The 21,861-nt window shown below is 34.1% G+C and overlaps 1 protein-coding gene across 1 annotated transcript; it reads left to right on the top strand.

Moving 5' to 3' along the window:
- The first annotated feature begins 3,060 nt into the window (after positions 1-3,060).
- Positions 3,061-6,195, top strand: LOC116131616 (MDIS1-interacting receptor like kinase 2-like). The gene is made up of 2 exons (XM_031417277.1): positions 3,061-5,689; positions 5,798-6,195. The coding sequence occupies exons 1-2, from the start codon at positions 3,088-3,090 to the stop codon at positions 6,103-6,105; spliced, it is 2,910 nt and encodes a 969-aa protein (XP_031273137.1). The 5' UTR covers positions 3,061-3,087; the 3' UTR covers positions 6,106-6,195.
- Positions 6,196-21,861: the final 15,666 nt, after the last annotated feature.

Below are 21,861 nucleotides of genomic sequence, written 5' to 3' on the forward strand. Positions count from 1 at the left end.
ATATTAGGTCAATTTTTTACTATAATATTATCAAAATATATTTCGATCTTATTACAATATAATTTAATTTTAGAATTAAATAAACAAATACTTTATAGACAAATAGTTTATTAAATATTTAGAAGAATAATTTTTAGATTCTTTATACAAAATAAACTAATGGACAAATATAGTGAATTATAATTATATTCAAAAAAAATAATATTTCAATAAAAAATAAATTTATAATTTTTAGAAGCGTGAGTGGTTTGAAATATTAAAATAAGATTATATGATAAAAGTTGAAAATTAAATAGGAGTAATGTTGTAATATATTTTGTCAATGTAACTTATAAATAAAGTGCTTATAAGCTCCCAATTTATTTTTTTGGCTTATAAGCTCAAAATGTTATAAACAAACAGGTTAACTTGATTTTAGAATTTATAAGTTGGTTTGACTAGCTTATAAACTTAGACAAATATGTTTTTTATTTGCTACCGAATAAAATGCTTCTTATGTAAGATCTGACTGATTTTTTTATAAACCAAAGTCATATTAATTAATTTTTATTATAAACTCCACTAGATTATGTACATTTACTTGTTTACTACCGAAAAATAATACTTTACTACATTAGTTAATATGTGACCAACCAAGGCCAAAAAAATAAAAATAAAAATAAAAAAATAAAAAAATGTGATGAGAATTGAGACATTAATAAACAATTTTATTAAATAAATCGTCATTTCTTTTTTCTTTTTTCTTTTGATTTAAACTTTAAAATAAAAATGGTTGTCCTTTCTTTTAAATAAATTTTTTTTGTCAGCTTTTAATTTAATTCTAAAACTGGCTTTTCTCTTTTTAATTAAATTGTTTTATTATTTATTATTTTTAATATTTGTACTTCTAAAACAAACAATGTATTTTTTTTATACTTTTAATTGATTTTTTTTAGTTCTTAAATTTAAAATTGAAAGACTAAAACCAAGTAAATAACTAGGGGTATCTAAGTTTCTTTATTGTTTTATGTTAAAATTATCTGCAAATGTCCATAGATTGAACAAAGTTATTTAGTGTTCAAAAATTGAACAAATTGAAATTGGTGTCCGTTTTTTCCTTAAATTGAACAAAAATACTTAGTATCTCTAAATTGAACAAATTGAAACTTGTGTCCACTTCTCTCAATTCAAGAAAAAAATTGTACCTAAATTGATAATATCCCTCGTTCAAAAGCTAAAATCTTTTACAAAATGAGGGTTTTCATTTAAATGGCATTGATAACTTCTCCCTAATCCCTCAATTTGCGTAAATTTGATTTCATCATCTGTAATATTGGTTATAGTGGAATAGAAGCTCATTTAGGGTGCAACACAAAATGTTTTAAAAAGTTTATCAGATAATTATTAATGAAATAATCTAAAAATACTCAAATTGTTAATTATTTTTAACTAAAAAAATGTTACTATTTTTAATATTTTAACAAAATATATACCAAATTTTAAACCAATCAAGGACATGATTTGACCTTCTAAAAATCTTGTTGGTATTGCAAAAACCCCCAGTTGACTATTATACATATGATGTGGCATGAAAAATCTTCTTGATATAGTTGGGCATTCAATTATATAACATAAATAAGTAATCAAGAAGTTAACATTTAACCACTCTATATTTATTTTTGTTTAGTGATTGAATAAAATTCTCCTCTGGAAAATTCTACAAATGTCCCCAACAATCAAATAAAAAAATATCCCAAATAAATAATTTTACGTAGTTGGGCATCCAATTATATAAATAAGTAACCAAGAAGTTAACATTTAACCACTCAATATTTATTTTTGATTAGTGATTGAATAAGACTGTTTCCTGGTAGTCTTTACTACCAGTCTTAGCTTACATTCCTCTATTGACCAAATCTCTTTTACATCAATTCTTTTTTATACTAATTATGGTCATACTGCAAACAAATAACTATAGTTGATTTCATAATCCAATTCCGATTTTGCATGTCACACTTTCATGGAAACTCTCACTTTTTTCCTATACATGTATTTCGCTCATACTAGTATTATTATATGTCACTACAATATTATATTTTCGGATTCTGACTAATATGTCGCTAATGCATTTGTGCCCCTTTCGTAAGTTTATTGTGAAATCAATATTTACTCCATACTTGGAACATGCTATGTCAATGTTGTATACTATAAGTTCATCTTATTTTCACTTTTATTATTGTCAAGGGCGATGCTACCCATGCAAGTTCCAATAAAAAAAAAAAATTATTTTTATATATAAGAATTATTTTTCACCACTTAAAATGTATTTTCTGGATGATTTATTTATTTATTAAAATTTATAATATAACCCCTCCAAACTTAATTTTTTGACTCTACCATTGGTTATCATTGGTAGCTACAACTGTATCATTGTAAAGAAACAATGAAACTTAATACCAAGATTATAGACTTCCATCACTTAATTTATGTTATAAAATTTCTTAATACCTAGAGGAAGAATAAGCACATTTATTGTCCATAGGATCAAGGGGCAAGTTGCAGAAAATTTATGTGTAGAATTTCTCAACAAAACAACAAAATTGGAATTGGAGACTTTCAAGCACCAATGTCTTGTAAGTTACAAGATCCTGACTATACACATGTATGGAGTTGCATTCACCATAGGATGAACATTAGAGTTGTCACCTTCAGATCAAAATCCGTTTCCATCAAACTCCATTCACCTGTTAGTACTAGAACACTATGTGAGCAATTAATTTGCCAATTAGAGCTAGTATTATAGTTAGAAAATTGAAGTGGTCCACCTCTATATTTTTAAATTTCATTGTTAAATTAGGAATGAATGCAAGACAGGGACGCTTTTAAGTCAAGTCTAATACGTTTGAGCATATATGCATCTATCATTGACAGAGGATAAGAAAGATTAGTATCCACATCAAGAGGTTGCAGAAATTTTTATTTAGTCAGAGTGAAATTAGAGGAGGAAACTTTTCAAGCCTTAAAGTATGTATTATGAGTTGCTTATATATATATATATATATATAAGAGTTTCCAAATTATGATATGAATTACATAACATAAAAAACAATGGGGTTGTCAAACTTGAAGAGAGTTTTTTCACTTGTTTCCCTAGTCTTGTTTGTTGTTATGTCACAATATTCTTCACTTGATGTTGCTTCTAATTCTACTCAAGAAGCATTGGCTCTTCTCAAATGGAAAGCCAGGCTTCAAAGCCAAAGCCATTCTCGTCTGTCATCATGGACTCTTTCTTCTGTGAATGCCACAAATACTTCTACCCACCTCAAAACCAAAATAAGCCCATGTACTTGGTTTGGAATCTCTTGCAACCATGCCGGAAGTATCATTAGTATTAACCTGACCAGTACAAATTTAAAAGGTACTCTTCATGAACTATCTTTTTCAATATTTCCCAATCTTGCATACATTGATCTAAGCCGGAATGAACTCTTTGGTTTTATCCCTCCTCAAATCGGTCACCTAACAAATCTAGACACCCTTTACCTTTTTGCCAATAAGTTGTCTGGCTCTATTCCAAAGGAGATAGGCAACGTGAGCTCTCTTTCGAGTCTAGAATTAAACACAAATCAATTGAGTGGCTCTATTCCTCCTTCCATTGGAAATTTGAGAAACTTAAAAATTTTATACCTCCACACCAACAACCTTTCTGGCACCATTCCTATGGAGATAGGCAACTTGAAGTCCCTTTCGGATCTAGAATTGGGCAAAAATCAACTGAGTGGCTCTATTCCTCCCTCCATTGGAAATTTGAGCAACTTAAAAGCTCTATACCTCTATACCAACAACCTTTCTGGCACCATTCCTATGGAGATAGGCAACTTGAAGTCCCTTTCGGATCTAGCATTGTACGAAAATCAACTGAGTGGCTCTATTCCTCCCTCCATTGGAAATTTGAGCAACTTAAAAGCTCTATACCTCTATACCAACAACCTTTCTGGCACCATTCCTATGGAGATAGGAAATCTCTTGAAGTTGATTGACATAGAGTTGTCTCAGAATTACTTCACTGGTTCTCTTCCTGATAATATTTGTCGAAGTGGATCCCTTACGCACTTTCGTGTTGGTGAGAACCATTTGCTTGGTCATATCCCTAAAGATTTGAGAAATTGCACAAGCTTAATTAGAGTTCGCCTTGAAAAAAACCACTTCAGTGGAAATATTTCAGAAGATTTTGGCATCTATCCAAATCTAAATTTCATAGATCTTAGTCATAATAAATTTTATGGTGAGATCTCATCTACTTGGGGAAAGTGCTCACAGTTAAGCACTTTAAATATTTCGGGGAATAATATTACTGGGAGCATCCTGCCTGAGATTCAAAACTCAACCGAACTACATGAACTTGACCTTTCTTCAAATCATTTAGTTGGAGAGATTCCAGTGGAACTTGGAAAGCTGACTTCTCTTAACAAGCTTATTTTAACTGGGAATCAACTTTTTGGTGGTATACCTCATGAAGTTGGTTTACTTACAGAGCTTGAGTACCTTGACTTGTCCATAAATAGATTAAGCAAGTCAATCCCAGGAGATTTAGGGTACTTGTCAAAATTGCACTACTTGAATTTGAGAAACAATCAGTTTAACCTCGAAATTCCATTCCAATTGGGGAAGCTGTTTCAACTGTCGGAACTAGATTTGAGTCATAACTTACTCAAAGGAGAAATACCATCTCAGTTATGTAATTTGTATAGTTTGGTATATCTGAATCTTTCCTACAATAACCTTTCTGGTTTAATTCCAAGTTGTTTTGAAGATATGCATGGCTTGTCAAGTATTGATATATCCTACAATAAGTTAGAAGGTCCAATTCCCAACAACACAGCATTTCGAGATGCTCCCATTGAAGCGTTACAAGGGAATAAAGGATTGTGTGGTAATGTAAGTGGATTGACACTTTGCAAGGCTCTCATATCACACAAACATGTCACAGGAAAGAGGTTGATAATCTTCTTTCTTGTTTCAGGAGCACTTGCTCTTTTAATTGTGGTGACTTTAATGTTCTTTTGTTTTCGAAGAAAAAAGCAAGAGTTACCAAAACAACGTAGATTTGTGAACAAGGATGAAATTCTTTCGGTATTAAATTTTGATGGAAAAATAATGTACGAAGAAATCGTGAGTGCAACAGAGAATTTTGATGCCAAGTATTGCATTGGGAGGGGTGGATTTGGAAGTGTTTACAAAGCACAGCTTCTGTCAGGGACTATTTTGGCGATAAAGAAATTTCACTCCCTTCAGCCTGATGAGATAGAAGCTCAAAAAGAGTTTTTAAATGAAATAAGGGCATTAACAGAGGTACGACATCGAAACATTGTAAAATTTTTTGGTTTTTGCATGCATTCTAAAGACTCTTTTTTAGTTTATGAGTATCTTGAAAGAGGTAGCTTGGCCACATTCTTGAGTAATGAAACTACAGCAAGAGAATTGGATTGGGGTAAGAGAGTAAATATTTTGAAAGGTGTGTGTAATGCCTTGTCCTACATACACCACGATTGCTTCCCACCAATAGTCCATCGAGACATATCGAGCAAAAATGTGTTGTTGGATTCAGAATATGAAGCTCATGTTTCAGACTTTGGAATTGCCAAATTTCTCGAGCCAAACTCATCTAATTGGACACAACTTGCAGGCACACACGGATATATTGCCCCAGGTATATATAATTCATTTGTTATTGTCTTGATTATTTTGTTACTTACATAGTAAAAAAGAAAAAAATAGTTATGAAATATGATCTCGTCATTTATCTTTCACTTTGTAGAACTTGCTTACACAATGAAGGTAACTGAAAAATATGATGTATATAGTTTTGGAGTGTTAGTGTTGGAAGTGATCAATGGAAAGCATCCGAGTGATATCATTCCTACTCTATCCTCTCCTTTCACTTGGGAAGACTTGTTGCTAAGCAATGTTTTGGACGAACGCCTTCCACTTCCTCCACCTACTATTCAAGATCAACTGATAGCAATAATAAAGCTAGCAATTGATTGCTTGGATTCCAATCCAAAATCTAGGCCAACCATGAACATGGTTTCTCATATGTTTTCAGCCACAACAGATCTTCCCTAGATGCCTTCAGACAATCAAACCAGGGCAATTGATTGTGAGTAGAAAGTCTTCAAGCTTGCAAAAGAATAAAATAATTTGTGTCGTTTCTCTTTTAGTCGTTTCTCTTTTAGTTAATTGTATCCATTTAGTTTCTTAGGCATTTTTTTTGGGGGGGTTTTAATCTTTATGTATTAGCATGCTTTCAAGAGGTAAGGCTCATTACGTCCCCCTCTTTAGGTGTATTTGATTTCCTTTTTGTTTAATAAAATTCCCTGATTCCGTTGAGGTATTATCAAAAATAAAAAGTTGCAAGAAGAAGTTCATGTTTAACTTGCTTGAAAAAGCTTGTAAAAAAATATTAAAATATGTTTAAAATATCATATACTAGACCAAAGAATTTAATGTATCTAATTTACTATCTAAGTTTATGGAAAAATATATGTATAGGCACTTGGTGTTGAAAAAAGATTTCCGCAACTCAAACACAAAATTAAAGCAAGCAACTAAAAATAAAGAAAACCAAACACAATAATTTTAAATTGGTTCGGCTTAGTCAATTTAGCCTATGTCCACTATCCACTCAAACATCCATTAAACAAAAGCTTACAATTGTGCAATTTTTAGAAGAGAAAAATTGCAAATTCCTTACACCATCCCAAAAAGCCCAATTACACCCTTAATAACAATCCACAATCACTATTCTTTTAGTGTCTATCTTACACTTTTTGAAATACATTAAAAGTCCAATCTATTAGTCTATTTGAAGAGGAGAGTCCACTTGCAACTTCCATTCCCAAGCAATATGGGATTCACTATCCCAACAATTCCTCCCTTGGCTTGACTCCCCAAACATCACAGTAGCATCTAAAAACCTTACTTGGATGATAGTCTTCTTTTCTTTCACAATGGGAACTAGAACAACTTTATCTCTTGATTTCTTAAGACACACACCTTCATCAAGCAAGTATAGTTGTTTTCATTCTTTTTGCCTTGCAAAATCAGAACATCATCTTTATACACTTTGCATCCACTTCTTTGACCAATGTAGGTATATCCACGAGAAGCCAACTCACTCAAAGAAATCAAATTGTGACTACAACTCGGTACATACCTTACATGACGAAGATTCTTGACAACACCATTGTGAAGCTTGAGATGAACGCTACCAACGCCTTCAATCTTCACTTTCTTGTTATTACTAGCAACAATATTTCCATAATTTCCATCTTTTTTCAATTCAATAAAATAATCTTTATCATTACAAACATGCATAGATATAGCAAAATCTAAAACCCAACCTTTTTCACCCTTTTAAGTTTGAGTTCATCTTGATATGTTACTAAAAATTCACCTTCATTATCAACAACCCAAGCATCATCATTCAAATCCTTCATTTGTTTGAACCTTCTTGAAAGCAAGCATATCCTCCGTTAATTTCTTGCAGCATGGTTGGATATGTCCCTTCTCTCCACAATAATAGCACCCCTTATTACTGTAATCTTTGACTTTCGATTTAGATCTCCATCTTGATTTATCACCTCTCTCTTGAGTCCTCCCTCAATTAGAACCTTCTACAACTAGTAATCTCCTTTAAGTGACGAGTTCTCTGGTCCCACAAACCTTTTATTCTTGCGCAACAAGGCAATCACATCATCTAATTTTAAAGTAGATCTACCTACCAACAAAGTTTGAAGTAAAGTCTATAATATTTAGGCAAAGATGAAAACAATATCAATGCATGTTCTTCATCCTTTAACTCGTTAAAAATAGCCAACAATTGAGATACTAGCCTATTAAATTCATTTAAATGATTATGGAGACTCGTACCTTCATCCATCTTCAGAGAATATAGATCCACCTTCAAACACAGTCTATCAATCAAAGATTTCAATGCATAAATGCCCTCCAATTTTTCCCACAAACCCTTTGAAGTAGACTCAGTGAGCACGTTGTACTTTATCTCTATAGTTAAAGCCAATCTGATTGTAATGACAGCTCTCCTCTGAATTCTATTCCATTCTCTATCAGACATCTTCTTTGGCTTACTCTCTTCTAATGTCTGATCAAGACCTTGTTATACCAAAAGGTCTTGTATCGTACTTAGCCATAACATAAAATAAATTTTACCATCAAATAAAAGAACCTCAAACCTAGTTATACCTCCAGAAAATTTAAGATGCTTGATAGTCGACGATCTACTCTTAAATCCAACCTCCTTTCAAGCTTGCCTTCTCTTTGCCTTCTCCCAGATCACAAACCGTGGGCTCTAATACCACTTGTTGAAAAAGATTCTCACAACTCAAACGCAAAATTAAAGCAAGCAACTAAAAATAAAGAAAACCAAACACAAAAATTTTAAAGTGGTTCGGCCTAATGAATTAAGGCTACGTCCACTATCCACGCAAACAATCCACTAAGCAAAAGCTTACAAGTATGCAATTTTTAGAAGAGAAGAATTGCAAACTCCTTAACTATCCCAAAAAGCTCAATTACACCCTTAATAACAGCCCACGATGACTTTTTTGTTTTTATGTCTATCTTACACTTGTTGAGATACTTTAAAAGTCTAATCTATTAGTCTATTTAAAGGGGAGAGTCACCTTGCAACTCCCACTCCCAAACAATATGAGATTCAAGGCACTATCCCAATACTTGGTAGATGCATTATAACGCAAGCCGAGTTTACAGCGTGGAACCTTATTTCCACATTCATTTCTAATCATTATATGATTTATATTATTTCAGCATAAGTTAGTCTTTAAAATGAAGATAAAAACTTGAAACCAACTACCAATTGCAAACTAATTAAAATCATAGCAATAAGTTTAGATTAAATTATTTAAAGTTAAGTTAAACACTAAAACAAACAATAATTTCTTTCAAATTTTAAGAACTCTGAATTGGAAAATGAGAAAAAGAGATGTATAAGAAAAAAAATTAATTAATCTAACATGATGTTTTTATTGTTAAGTGATGTTTAAAAATATACTTTAAAATATAAATGAGATGTATTTAATAATGGAATAATGATGTTGTATGAAGACTGAAATTAATTTCTCTTTATGTTTTGGGTCCAACGAAAACGGAGATAAAATTGGGTCCAAATGTGGTGTTCAAGTAAATTGGAAGTAGCTCTGGAGCTGAAGTGAGCTTGAAGATCTGAACTGAAATCTCTTAAAAATTGAACTGTTCTTTTAAACAACCTTCAGAATCCCAAAAGTAAGTATTTTTCTTTTTCTGTTCTTAACTTTCAGATTTAATTTCTACATCTAACATATTACAATATCTTTGGAATTATATATTTTTTCTAAATCTTAATCGTCTCCTTTTCCTTTCATGCAAAAGTTTTTATTATAAAAGACTTTTGATTGTTATTATGTTTCTCTATGAACGAAAATTAACTAATTTTCTAACATGATTTAAAGAATCTTTCTAAGAGAGAAAGTGAAAGAACAAGAAAATTAAATTCCTTAAAAACTAATAAAATTTAATAACTTACCATCAAATTGATTGTTTTGACATGTATTCACTTATGAATTTTTTTATTCAAAATAGAAAATATTTCTAATTAAAATGATTTGGGGGAAAAAGTATTTCACTGAGAGTAGTTAGAAAAAGACGTATTTTAGACTTGATAAAATGAGTCTAAACCCGCGGCTTGACCAATATCTGGGTAAAAAATATAGGGTACGAGTCTTATATATTGGACCCCTTTTTTGGACTCATACTCGACTCGACCCGTTTTGCCAGCAGAGACAGGTTGACTTGGGGGTTCCCATTTATTTAAAAAAAAAAAAAAAAACAATTATTTTGGAATTGAAATCCCTAACCCTAAACTAGGTCCCTCATCTCGACATCTCCTCTCTGGCTCTCTCACATTCACTCACTCTCATCTCTCACTGTCAAACTGTTGCCGTCCACCATCAACATCTCCTCTGTCAGACTCTCACACTCACCGATAGCTGCTTCTCTACTTTCGCTTCTCTGCTAAATCGATTCTCTTCTTCTTCTTCTTCTTCTTCTTCTTCAACTATGTACTACCAAGTCTTCAGCTACTGATCCATAAGGTTTAACCAGGTAAACCTTTTTTCACTTTACTATCGTAGCTTCTCGCTTCCAAGATTTATTGCTCTGTCACTACTTTGCTTATTTCTTGTTGCTTATTTCTTGCTTTTCACTTCATGCTTTGTGTTTTTGTTTGTCGCTGGAGAACATATAAGAGAAATAAAATGTGTGGATGTTATGGGTTTATGTTGGATGTGTAGTGATGTGTTTAGAGTACTGCTGTTGGGGTGTGTCCGTGTGTGTTTGGCTGCTGCGTTTGGATGTAGATATGTACCTAGTATTCATAGTATTGCTTTAATTAGGGAGGCTTACAAGATTATTTTGAGAGGGGGTGAAACCACCTTGTATATCGTAGACGACGTAGAGAAATGGTGGGCAGTTACAAGATTATTTTTTTTGGCTTTAATGGTGGAGAAAGCAGGGAAATTAGGTATGGTTTTGAAGTAAATGAAGATGTGGGAGACGGTGAAATAACAAAGTGTACAGCCAAAAGGGAAAAAAGGGAGACGGGATAATGGAATTGAATGAATATTTAGTTTTTAATTTGTTTTATAAATTTGATGGGATTGGATGGTTGAATGATGCTAATTTAAAATTATAAAAAGATGAGTTTAGGTAGTGAGAAAGAAAGAAATGGGGATGTGAAGTGAAGTGAATTGAATTTAGAGCAAGGTTCTAAAAACCGGACCGGACCGCTCGGTCGAACCGGTTCGACCGGCAACCGGCGGCAAATTCGGTCCGGTATATATAAAAAACCGTTATTTGGAGTTAAACTGGACTGAAAAACGGTTGTACCGTCGAAATAGTGCCGAATCGCGGTCCAATCGCAGCTAAACCCCGCTGGATTCCGGCATCTTTCGACAGAGAAAACACCCCCATTCGACGGACGACATCTCCACGACCAAACCCATCCATTTTCAGTCGCTGTCGTCCAGCCTTCGTCGATCACCGTCCACCTAAAGTTTACGCAACGTCGGATTTCTTTTGTTGATTTCGGCGAGTTTCGACGCCGATGGAACTCCGTAGCACCACCATCAGAGTCTCCGGCACCTGCACATCAAAAGCCCCAAGATTCCAGCCTCGATTGGCCGTCGATCGTTGCTGCCGCCACCACTCACCAGAATCTTTGCGCGATAGGGGTGTTTTAGATAGATTTCAAACCTTAAGGGAGTATTATATGGGTGTTTTTGATGAATTTCAAAACTTTAGGGACTAAAATGTAATTTTATAAATTACGGTCCAACCGACCGATCCAACCGGTCAAACTGAAAACCGGACCCTTGAACGGGTCACTGTCCGGTCCGGTTTTCAGAACATTGATTTAGAATAGTTGATTGTGGGGGTGTAATTATAAAAAATAAAAACTGCAAGAATTTTGGGAGTATAACTGCAAAAACTGAAAACTGGAGTGAGAAAAACAGGTACCCGCGGGTCCACATATACCAGCATAGGGTAGGGTCCGGGTCCAATATTTTGGACCCGTTTAGATCAACCCATTTGGACCCAAACCTAACTCAGCACACCCGCCTGTTTAGCCAGGTCTACTCTAAAATAATTCTTTTCCCTTCATATTTCTTGAACTTTTTTATCCCCTTAACATATGTTTTTTCTCTACTTTGATCTACCTCTTCATTAAACATTAAATTCCCCCCTAAACATAATTTCTTGGTTCCACCATTGTCCGTAGGCGATGACTTGGTTCTTTAGGCAATGACTTGATGTCTAACGACTTCTGTAGACTTAAATCAACTATGAAACGTTACATCAGTATATGTAATATACACCTGCCCTATCATTAATTGGTTGTGTATATAGTCATTAATTTTATGAAAGTTTCTTCTTTATATATATATGCCTAGTAAGATTTATTTGTTTCATCTTGAAAGTTGGTCAGAATATTAAACGTCTAATTGCCCCTCCTCAAACTATAGAAAGTATAAACTGTTAAATTACTCTTTTAACCCTCAAACGNGATCAAATACCCATTCTAGAGACTTTACCTTCTTTAGGATGCAAGTTTTTTCACCTCCTTCAGGAAGAGTAAGATCTAGATGTGATTAATTTCCAATAACCAAGTCTAAACGTCAATTAATGGAGTTGTCACTGTCGATTTCCAGCGAGGGACGAAGCTGTCGTCATCGATTTCCGACGAGGGAGGAAGATGTCATCGATTTCTGGCGAGCAAGGACAATTTCAGAAAGTTCAGATGCAATTTTAGTGGGATTTTAGAGAGAAATCTTCACAGAGAACAGACAACTCCACTCGAAGCTAAAAAAATTTTGCAGAGAAGAGAGAAGAAGCTGAGAAATTTGCGTAAGAAACTGAGATTTTCATAAGAAACTGAGAGAGATGAAGTGAACGCGATGAGAAGAAGGCTGCGGGTATTAGGTTTAGGGATTTTTAATTGGACCGGCGGTTTGCTGAAAAGATCCGGTTTTTTAACGGTTTAATGCGGTCCATTGCTTATAACGGTTTTAAGATTAACCCGAACCGGACACGTGACCGGTTCCCGGTCCAATTGGTTGGACTGGCCAGTCCGGTCCGGCTTTTAAAACAATGCTGTTGTTAAAGGCCGGAAGGAACCGACTGCTGTTGATACTAAAGGAGCAAAGCCTAAACCTGGTGAGTTGTGGACCAAGGATGGATTAGATCTAGCTAACTTCAATTCCAAGGCCATCCATGCAATGTTCAATGCTGGTTCATTGGACCAAATGAAAACTATTGCTAATTGTGAAATTTCCAAGGATGCATGGAATAAATTGTGGTTAAGAATGAGGGTTCTGATAGTGTTAAAAAGACCCAACTTAGGAAACTTGTTATTGACTTTGAAAACTTGACCATGCATGAGGATGAAACCATAACTGAATTCCATGGTAGAATATGTGATGTTTCAAATGGGTGTTATGCTTCAAGCAAAACATATTCTAACTCTGAAAGGTTCTTTGCTCACTTCCAAGAAGATTTTTGTCCAAGGCTACTTCAATTGAAGAGTGCAGAGACATGGACGCAATTGACCTTGATGAGCTTATTGGTTCTCTTGAAATGTATGAACTGCGTCTTAAAAGGTGGAAGACACCCAAGTCAGGTAAAGGTCTAGCTCTTAAACATGATGTTGAGTTAAATGTCCTTAACAATGATGAGTCTATTGAGATGAATGATGGTAGTACTGCCGTTGCTCACAAAGAATTTGCAAATTTTGTGTTTTATGATCTCAAGAAAATTAGAGTAATACCCATCCAAACCATTCCGCTGTGCTTGATAAAGAGTTGACAAACTCTTTCAAAGAACACTCACCATATTCTGGCAACAGAAACAACTTGTTGCATCTGTATTGAATAATTAATGTCAAGCTGAACAAAATGGTATTGATCCTCTCGTTTGCAAAATGAAATGATCTTATCATATTAACGCTTTAAATTTTAATGACCTTGTGGTGTGATTATCAATCACTTCATATAACTGTGGAGGACAGGATGAACCATCAGAATACTAAGTATGAAGGTGATTGATTTGCTGGATATGGACCTACTTTAAATTATCGTAGTGGAACCAATTGGGGATTTCATCAGTACTGGAGACTTCATGGATATGTGGAGGAAACGACAATGGTTATACTTTATCAACAAACCATACATCATTTATGAATTTCCTGAGTTTGTACTCTACAGCACGTGCATCTCCTCTTGTGTCTCACCTATATGGATATGTTTGGAAAATGGAAATTACACGGTAAATCTCCACTTTGCGGAAATATCATTCAATGATGACGAACTATATAATAGAGTTGGAAGACGATATATTCGATATTTATGTTCAGGTAATCAATTACATTTTGGGAAAGATCATTGCTACTAGTCTTTTTAGAAAGTGAAACTTCTGATTTGTATAACTCTGTTCCAGGAAGTTGAGCAGAAAGATTTTAATATCAAGGAAGATGCAAATGGAACTGGTAAACTGATCATTAAACGTTTAACGCCACAGTGCAAACAATACCCTGGAAATCCGCTTGTATTGGGCCTGGGAAAGGGACTGTATATATTCCAAGTTCTGGGAATTATGGTCCCCTCATATCTTTTAATCAATGTCCTGTAGTGATTATTATCGCTTGTTATCCGCTGTATTGGTCATGCTTTTAATCAGTCTTCCTCCAAAGTGAGCTGCTAGTGTTACAACTTCTGGTCTTTTGTTAAAAATAATAATAACAACTATTTCGGTCTATTCTTTTGTCCTCTGTCTACTGGTTACATACTACGAACGGAGAAACAATTCCAACGCATTTAGTTTTGTTATATGGCTTCATCTAATCTCGTGGAAAGACATACGAGTTATATGAGATGAAAAATGGAGTTAATATGTTTCACCACACTCCTAGAGCAAATATCATTAGTAACTCTAATTTGCCATTCACTAACCTTAGAAGGGTAAAATTCCCTTCAAAAAAAAAATATTACCCCTTTTTTTTTTTTTCTTCACAATAAGACGCAGATAACGACAAAAAAGAAACCACCTAAACAAGATACTATCCAACTCTAAAGGCCAAAACCAACTAAGTATGTGCTCGGGGGGAAAGACACACACAACATTGTCCAGATATCCGTTCTCTTCTCATTTGATTGTGTGTTTTCACAGATGTCGCCGACACGAGTGACGAATAAATCTCTCTTTCTAGAATCTAATGTGATTTGCGCTGTGATAGCGCGGGGTCTGGACTTTATCTCTATCATGACTGCTCCTGTCGGGAATCTTACTGCATTGCCGACTCTTGCTGCGGTGCACTGAACATCTAAGCTATTCTTATCTATTTTTGACTCATCTGCACATGGCAAGAAAAGCACACCTATCAAGGGGCATACCCTTCATAATTATCATAAAGAAGAACCCTCAAAATAACTCGACAGTTATGCCAACCCTTCCGCTTCTGACACTCCATCTACCGCATCTCATCTACTACCTGCAAAAACATTGAAATCAACGAGATAGCACTAATTGCTCAATAAATAAACTCACTAGCTACCTTTTTACCTCCATTGCTTTTATTCTAAATTTCTTTCCTTACATCAAACTTCTCTATTCTTCTCTGCCTCTTTCTCAATTCTCAATTTCTCACTACTTAGATAGTAAACATGGTATCATGCATAGGTATAATGCATATGCACAATGCATAGCAATGCTAGGATAGCATTTTCTTTTTTTTTTCTTTTTTCTTCTTTCTGTTTCTTTTTTTTTTTTTTCTTTCTTTTCTCTTCTTTCTTTCTTTCTTTTTCTTTTCTTTCTTTCTTTCTTTCTTTCTTCTTTTTCTCTTCTATTCTTTCTTGCGTGAACTCGTTGAGGCATGAATTCAGAACCCGGCCGTGTGAGTGTATTCTCTAATTCTTTCTAGGTACAGTCCCTCATCCACATGCACTTCTAACAACTGTACAATTTTTCTTTCTGATTCTGAGGCCACTCACTAAAGGCATGTGGGGCTCTTCACTCCAGGTTCCCATCGCAACAACATTCTCTTCTCTTTTTTAAAAGTGTTCTTTAATGGTTTCTTTTTTTCTCTTTGTTCTCTAATGTTTTTTAATGCTCTTAAAGTATGTTGCATGTAGATGGGCTCTGCTTGTTATCTTTCTAAATTCACATGTTTAGATGCAAAAATGCAATATGGCATGTGAACATGTTATTCTCTACCATCTCAAAACTCATATCAAGATAGCTAGTATAATCATATCCATGCATGCACTCTCTTTGACATTTCATCAACAATTTGTATGCACACACAAAACTCTAAATTGGCTACACTTCTATATCTTTCTTAAGCCACCAATTTTTGGAGCAAACTCTGAAGTTATCAACATCAAATGGGCTAGGAATTACACTTCACAAATTCTACTCCAATCTTCCATAATTCACATCAAACTTTCATCAAACACCATATAAACAAACTCTACTTCTCATGGCTAAATTCTAACCATCATTCAACATCATTTCCATCAACAATTCTCAACATACACACACAACATACATATAAAATTTCTCTACACAATTATTGCTCAAATCATAACTAGGGTTGGATTTACTTACCTTAGTGTGAGCAACCCAAACACTTTAGTCTTCCTTCCCTCTTTCCTTAAACCCTAGAATATAAGTCATAAGAATTCAACACTTTAAAAGTAAATCTCACATCTTAGTGCAAGATCTTACCTAAGGATGCTTGAAATTGAAATTCTCCCAAAGTGAACCAACCTTCTATGAATTTCCTTGGAAAGTGATTGAAGAAAATTGAGAGAATTTGGATGAAGGTGACGTGAATAAAGGGTAGAGTGGCTAGGGTTCCTTCTTGAACCCATTAATATAACATAATAATATTTATAGATTCCCATTTTACCCTTGCACTTTCCATGAAATTCCATCAATGTCCTGTAGTCAATTACAAAAATTTCTCTCATTTCCATTGCATTCTCCATTGTAATTCACCTCTTTTCACTCCTCACACTTTCACTAATTATGGGTGGAATGACCATTTTGCCTCCTTAAGCAAGTTTTCCAGAATTTCACAAAAATTTCCAGTGAGTTCTGGCCCCGGCGAAGCACTTTCTTTGCCTCGGCGAAGTCTGCATTTTTTGCCACAAATTTGGTAGAAAGTTTCATTGCCCACCAAAATCCGGCAACAAAATCCTTTGCCGCGGAAGATGAAAAACTTGCCAACTTCAATCTTTCACTTTGGGATAAAGGCATAAGGATAAGACAAAAATAGAATTACATACCTCAATGTGGGTGTTACATCATCTTAGGTTCTTTTCTCAACCAGGTTAAAAATTTCTCTAATAAGTTCAAACGTTGTATTTGAATAATATTGGAAGTAAGACACTTATTATATACTTATTTGCTTAGATTGTTTACTCAAAGCAGGGGCCAACTATCAGACGTACTGTTGGTTGTTGTGAAGCAACTTCGTTCCAATCAGGCAAGGAAATTGAGAGTTTGTCAATGAATAGGCCTGATTTCTAGTTTGCACCACCAAATCTGTAACCTTTTTGATGTTGCGTTGAGGAAATCGTTATTGTTGGTTTATAGTACATGGAAAACTGTCTTGCACATACGCTTTTTGGTAAGCACAGTGATTTTTGTTTTGATTTTTGAATTGCTTTTGCATAAAGGAGTGCTTTCTGTAGTACATTTCTTATTGGTTAATTGGATTGTTAATAGGTTCACGCGGCAAGTACCTTGAAATTGGAGTGGGCAACAAGGCAAAAAATATGTGTTGGAAAGCTGAGGTCTAGCATTTCTCATGAAGAATCAACACTCAGGATATTCACAGAGACATAAAAGCTACAATGTATCTACTTGACTGGGAATTAAATGCTAAGATATCGACTTTGGATTTGCTAAGTTTAAGGAAGGGGAGAACTCCCATATTAGCACTAGAGTTGCTAGAACTATGTGCTACACTATTGGAGAACATTATTTCTGATCTCAAAATTTATAATGTAGTGTGAAGGTTTAAGTTTAATCTCAAAAAGCAGATGTTTGTAACTTTGGTGGGGTTGCTTTGGAAATTGCTAGGGGGAGAAGCAATGCACTTACAGGCACAAAATGGATGTGTTTGCCTTCTGATTGGGTAAGTTTCAGTGAATATATGTTTGTTGCTATGCTGTTTTTCATTTTTTTTTTTTCTCTTTTTTGCTTGGATGGTTGCAACCTTAATATTGCAACAGAAAGAAACTTGATGGAGATATTGGATCCAAAGTTGGAGTATAAGTTGACAAAGAAGAGGCTGAAAGAATGGTAAAGTGGCTTTGTTATGCTGTAATGCATCTCCAACATTGAGGCCTTTCTTTTATGTAAATTTTTTTTTTTCAGTTTTTTATTTTACTTAAAACTGGTTTTCTCTTTTTTTTTTTAAATTAAATTTTTTTATTATTTTCTTATTTTATTATATTTTTAATATTACACTTTGAAATCAAACATTTTTTTTTATATTTTTAATTGATTTTTTAGTTTTAAATTTAAAATTGAAAGACAAAACCAAATAAAATATTAGGGTATCTAAGTCTAGTTGTTTTAGGTTAAAATAACAGTAAGTGTCCCTGATTGGAACAAGGTAATTTAGTGTTTATAATTGAACAAATTGAAATTGTAACTGTTTGGTCCCTAAATCGAACAAAACTACTATTAGTATATCTCTAAATTGAACAATTGAAACTTGTATCCATTTTTTTGCATTTTATGAAAAGGTTGTACCTAAATTTGATAATATATCTCATTCGAAGCCAAAATCTTTTAGAAGAGTGTTCATTCAAGAGTAACATTATGGCAGCGAGTAAGTTCCCCTAATCCCCCAATTGTGGTAATGATTTCATCATATCTAAATATTGATTTTAGTGGAATAGAAGCTCATTAGGGCGCACCACAAAATGTTTTAACAAAGTTTAATCAGATAATTATTCTGAAATATTCTAAAATTACTACAATTGTTATATTTTTAACTAAAAAATGCAATATTTTTAACAAAAATATACCAAATTTCAAACTAATCAAGAAGATGATTGACTATCTAAAAATATTTTTAGTATCGCAAAAACCCTCCATTGACTATTACATATGATGGGCATGTTCCACGACCTTATAAAATATTCATGAAAATCTTCTTTTATACATAGGTATCCTTCCCTTTTTTCTTGTGTCATTTTTGAAGAAGATTTTTGTCTCTGGAAAATTCTATAAATGTCCCCAACTTTCAATAAAAAAAAAAAAATCCTAAATAAATAATTTGATAAAATTGGGCATAATTATATAAATAAATAAATAAACTATTCTCCTGCCAGTCTTTACTACGTCTTCCTTACATTTTACATTAACCAAATCTCTTTTTACAGCAACAACAGTAGCATGATGTAGTCATTGGGACAGCTAACAACACAGCACAGAAGCGCTTCTCCATAAACTGGCCGTCCTATCTCCATGTTCCATGAGACTACATAAAAAAGTTAATTAGCCGTTGTCAGCAATAACGGTTATGTCCGTGACAGCAAACACTGCCAACTGGTTACAGTTGGACGGATTTTCTGTACATCTAACAACATGTTCCTCTTTTCTCTTTTTCACATCTGGACTTTCTCCATTTATTGCTCTTACCATGTCTTGTAAGTTACAAGATCCTGACTATACACATGGTATAGAGTTGAATTCACCATACGATGAACTATTAAAGTTGTCACCTTTAGATCAACATCTATTTCCATTAGACTTCATTCACCTGTCAACATGGTTTTAAAACCGGCCACCCTGGCCGGATGGTTCAATTGGTTGAGCCAGAAATCGGTGATCGACGGCCGTCAGTTCGACTAAAAAATGAAATTTTCAAATGACCCAGTTTAAATGTGGTTGATCGGTTTTTTTGTTACGACCACTCGAAGTATGATATGATTACATGATATCATAACAGGGGTTGTCAACCTTAAGAGAGTTTTTTCACTTGTTTCCCTGATCTTGTTTGATATTATGTCACAATATCTTCATTTGTTGCTTTGATTCTACTCAAGAAGCACTACCTTCTCAATGAAAGCCAGCCTTCAAAACCAGAGCCATTTCCTTCTGTCATCATGGACTCTTTCTTCTGTGAATGCCAACAATACTTCTACTCACCTCAAACACAAATCAGCCCATGTACTTGGTTGGAATCTTTTTGAAACATGCGGGGAAGTATCATTTGTTATAACTTACCAAGTACAATTTAAAAGTACCTTCATAATTTCGTTTTCAATATTTCCCAATCTTGCATACCTTGATCTAAGAATAACTCTTTGGTTTTATCCTTGCTCAAATCAGTCACTAACAAATTTAGAGGTCCTTACTTTTTTTCCAATCAGTTATCTGGCTCTATTCCTAAGGAGATAAGCAACTTAAACTCTCTTTTGCTAAACTCTCTTTTGGCTCTCCATTAGGCAGAAATCAATTGAGTGGCTTTATCCTTCTTCAATTGGTAATTTGAGCAACTTAAAAGGTTTATACCTCCATACCAACAACCTTTCTAGGCCATTCCTATGGAGATGCAACTTGAAGTCCCTTTTGGATCTAGAGTTGAGCAAAAATCAATTGAATGGCTCTATTCCTCTTCCATTGGAAATTGAGCAACTTAGGATTATCAACTTTCAACTGATGACCTTTCTAGAGTCATCTCTGTGGAGATAGAAACTTGAATCCTTTTGGTTATAGATTGGACATAAATAAATTAAGTGGTCTATTTCCTTGTTCCTTGGAAATTTGGAGCAACTTAAGATGTTTACACTCCATACTAACAACTTTTTGGGCGCCATTCCTGAGAAGATAAGCAACTGATAGTCGTTTCAGAATAATTTGGGCATAAATCAACTGACTAGCTCTATTCCTTCCTCCTTCCTATTGGAAATTTGAGCAACTTAAAAGTTTTACACCTCAACACCAAACACTTTCTTGTGCAATTCCTAGGAGGATAAGCAACTTGAAGTCCCTTGCAGGTTTGAAGGTTGACACAAATCAACTGAGTGGCTCTATTCCTCATTCCATTGAGAATTTGAGCACTTAAAAGTTTATACCTCACAAAAAACAACCTTTCTAGCGCATTCTAAAGAAGATAGGCGAACTTAAGTCCTCTTTGGATCTGATTTACACAATCAACTTAGTGGCTCTATCCTTGTTCCATTGGATTTGAAGACACTTAAGAATTTTATACCCCATACGAACAACCTTTCTGATGCCATTCCTAAGGAGATAGGCAACTTGAAATCCATTCAAACCTAGTGTTGTGCACAAATCATAGTGTCTTATTTTCCTCCTTCCATTGAAATTTGAGCAACTTTGAAGCTCTATTCCTCCACACCACACCTTTATGGCACCATCCTGAAGAATAGGCAACTTGAAGTCCATTTCGGATCTACAATTGGGCACAAATCAACTAAGTGCTCTCTTCCCCATATATTTGTGAAGTGGATCATTACACACTTTGTTGTTGGTGAGAACCAATTGCTTGGCCATATCCCCAAGATTAGAGAGTTGCACTGACTAATTAGAGTCCACCTTAAAAAAACCACTTCATTGGAATATTTCTGAAGATTTCACATCTATCCAAATCTAATTTCATAGTCTTAGTGACAAAAATTTTATGTGAAATCTCATCTACCTAGGGAAAATGCTCACAATTAGGCACTTTAAATATTTTAGGGAATAATATTAATGAGAGCATCCTACTCTGAGATTCAAAACTCAACTGAACTATATGAGATTGAACTTTCTTCAAATCATTTATTGGAGAGATTCCAGTGGAATTTGAAGGTTGACTTCTCTTAACAAGCTTATTTTAACTAGGAATCAATTTTCTGGAGGCATACGTCGTGAAGTTGGCTTACTCAAAGAACTTAAGTTTCTGATTTCCCAAAAATAGATTAAGCAAGTTAATCCAGGATATTAGGGTACTTATCAAAATTTCACTACTGAATTTGAGAAACAATCATTTTAACCAAGAAATTCATTCCAGTTGGGATCTATGTTTCAACTTCATAGCTAGATTTGAGTCATAACTTACTAAGGAGAGATAACATCTCAGATATGTAATTTGGAGAGTTTGGAAAAATAAATCTTTCCTACATAACCTTTCTAGTTTAATACTAAGTTGTTTTGAAGATATGTAGGGCTTTTCAGGTATTGACATGTCTTATAATGAGTTACAAGTTCCATTCCCAACAACAAAGC

The sequence above is a fragment of the Pistacia vera genome, unplaced genomic scaffold (assembly GCF_008641045.1).
Source record: "Pistacia vera cultivar Batoury unplaced genomic scaffold, PisVer_v2 Contig235, whole genome shotgun sequence".
NCBI classification, from domain to species: Eukaryota; Viridiplantae; Streptophyta; class Magnoliopsida; order Sapindales; family Anacardiaceae; genus Pistacia; species Pistacia vera.

Bases quoted from the DNA above. Each gene is read 5' to 3' on its own strand.
- LOC116131616 (XM_031417277.1), top strand. From the start codon at position 3,088: ATGGGGTTGTCAAACTTGAAGAGAGTTTTTTCACTTGTTTCCCTAGTC. The intron at 5,690-5,797 runs GTATATATAATT...TTCACTTTGTAG, and splicing joins ACACGGATATATTGCCCCAG to AACTTGCTTACACAATGAAG.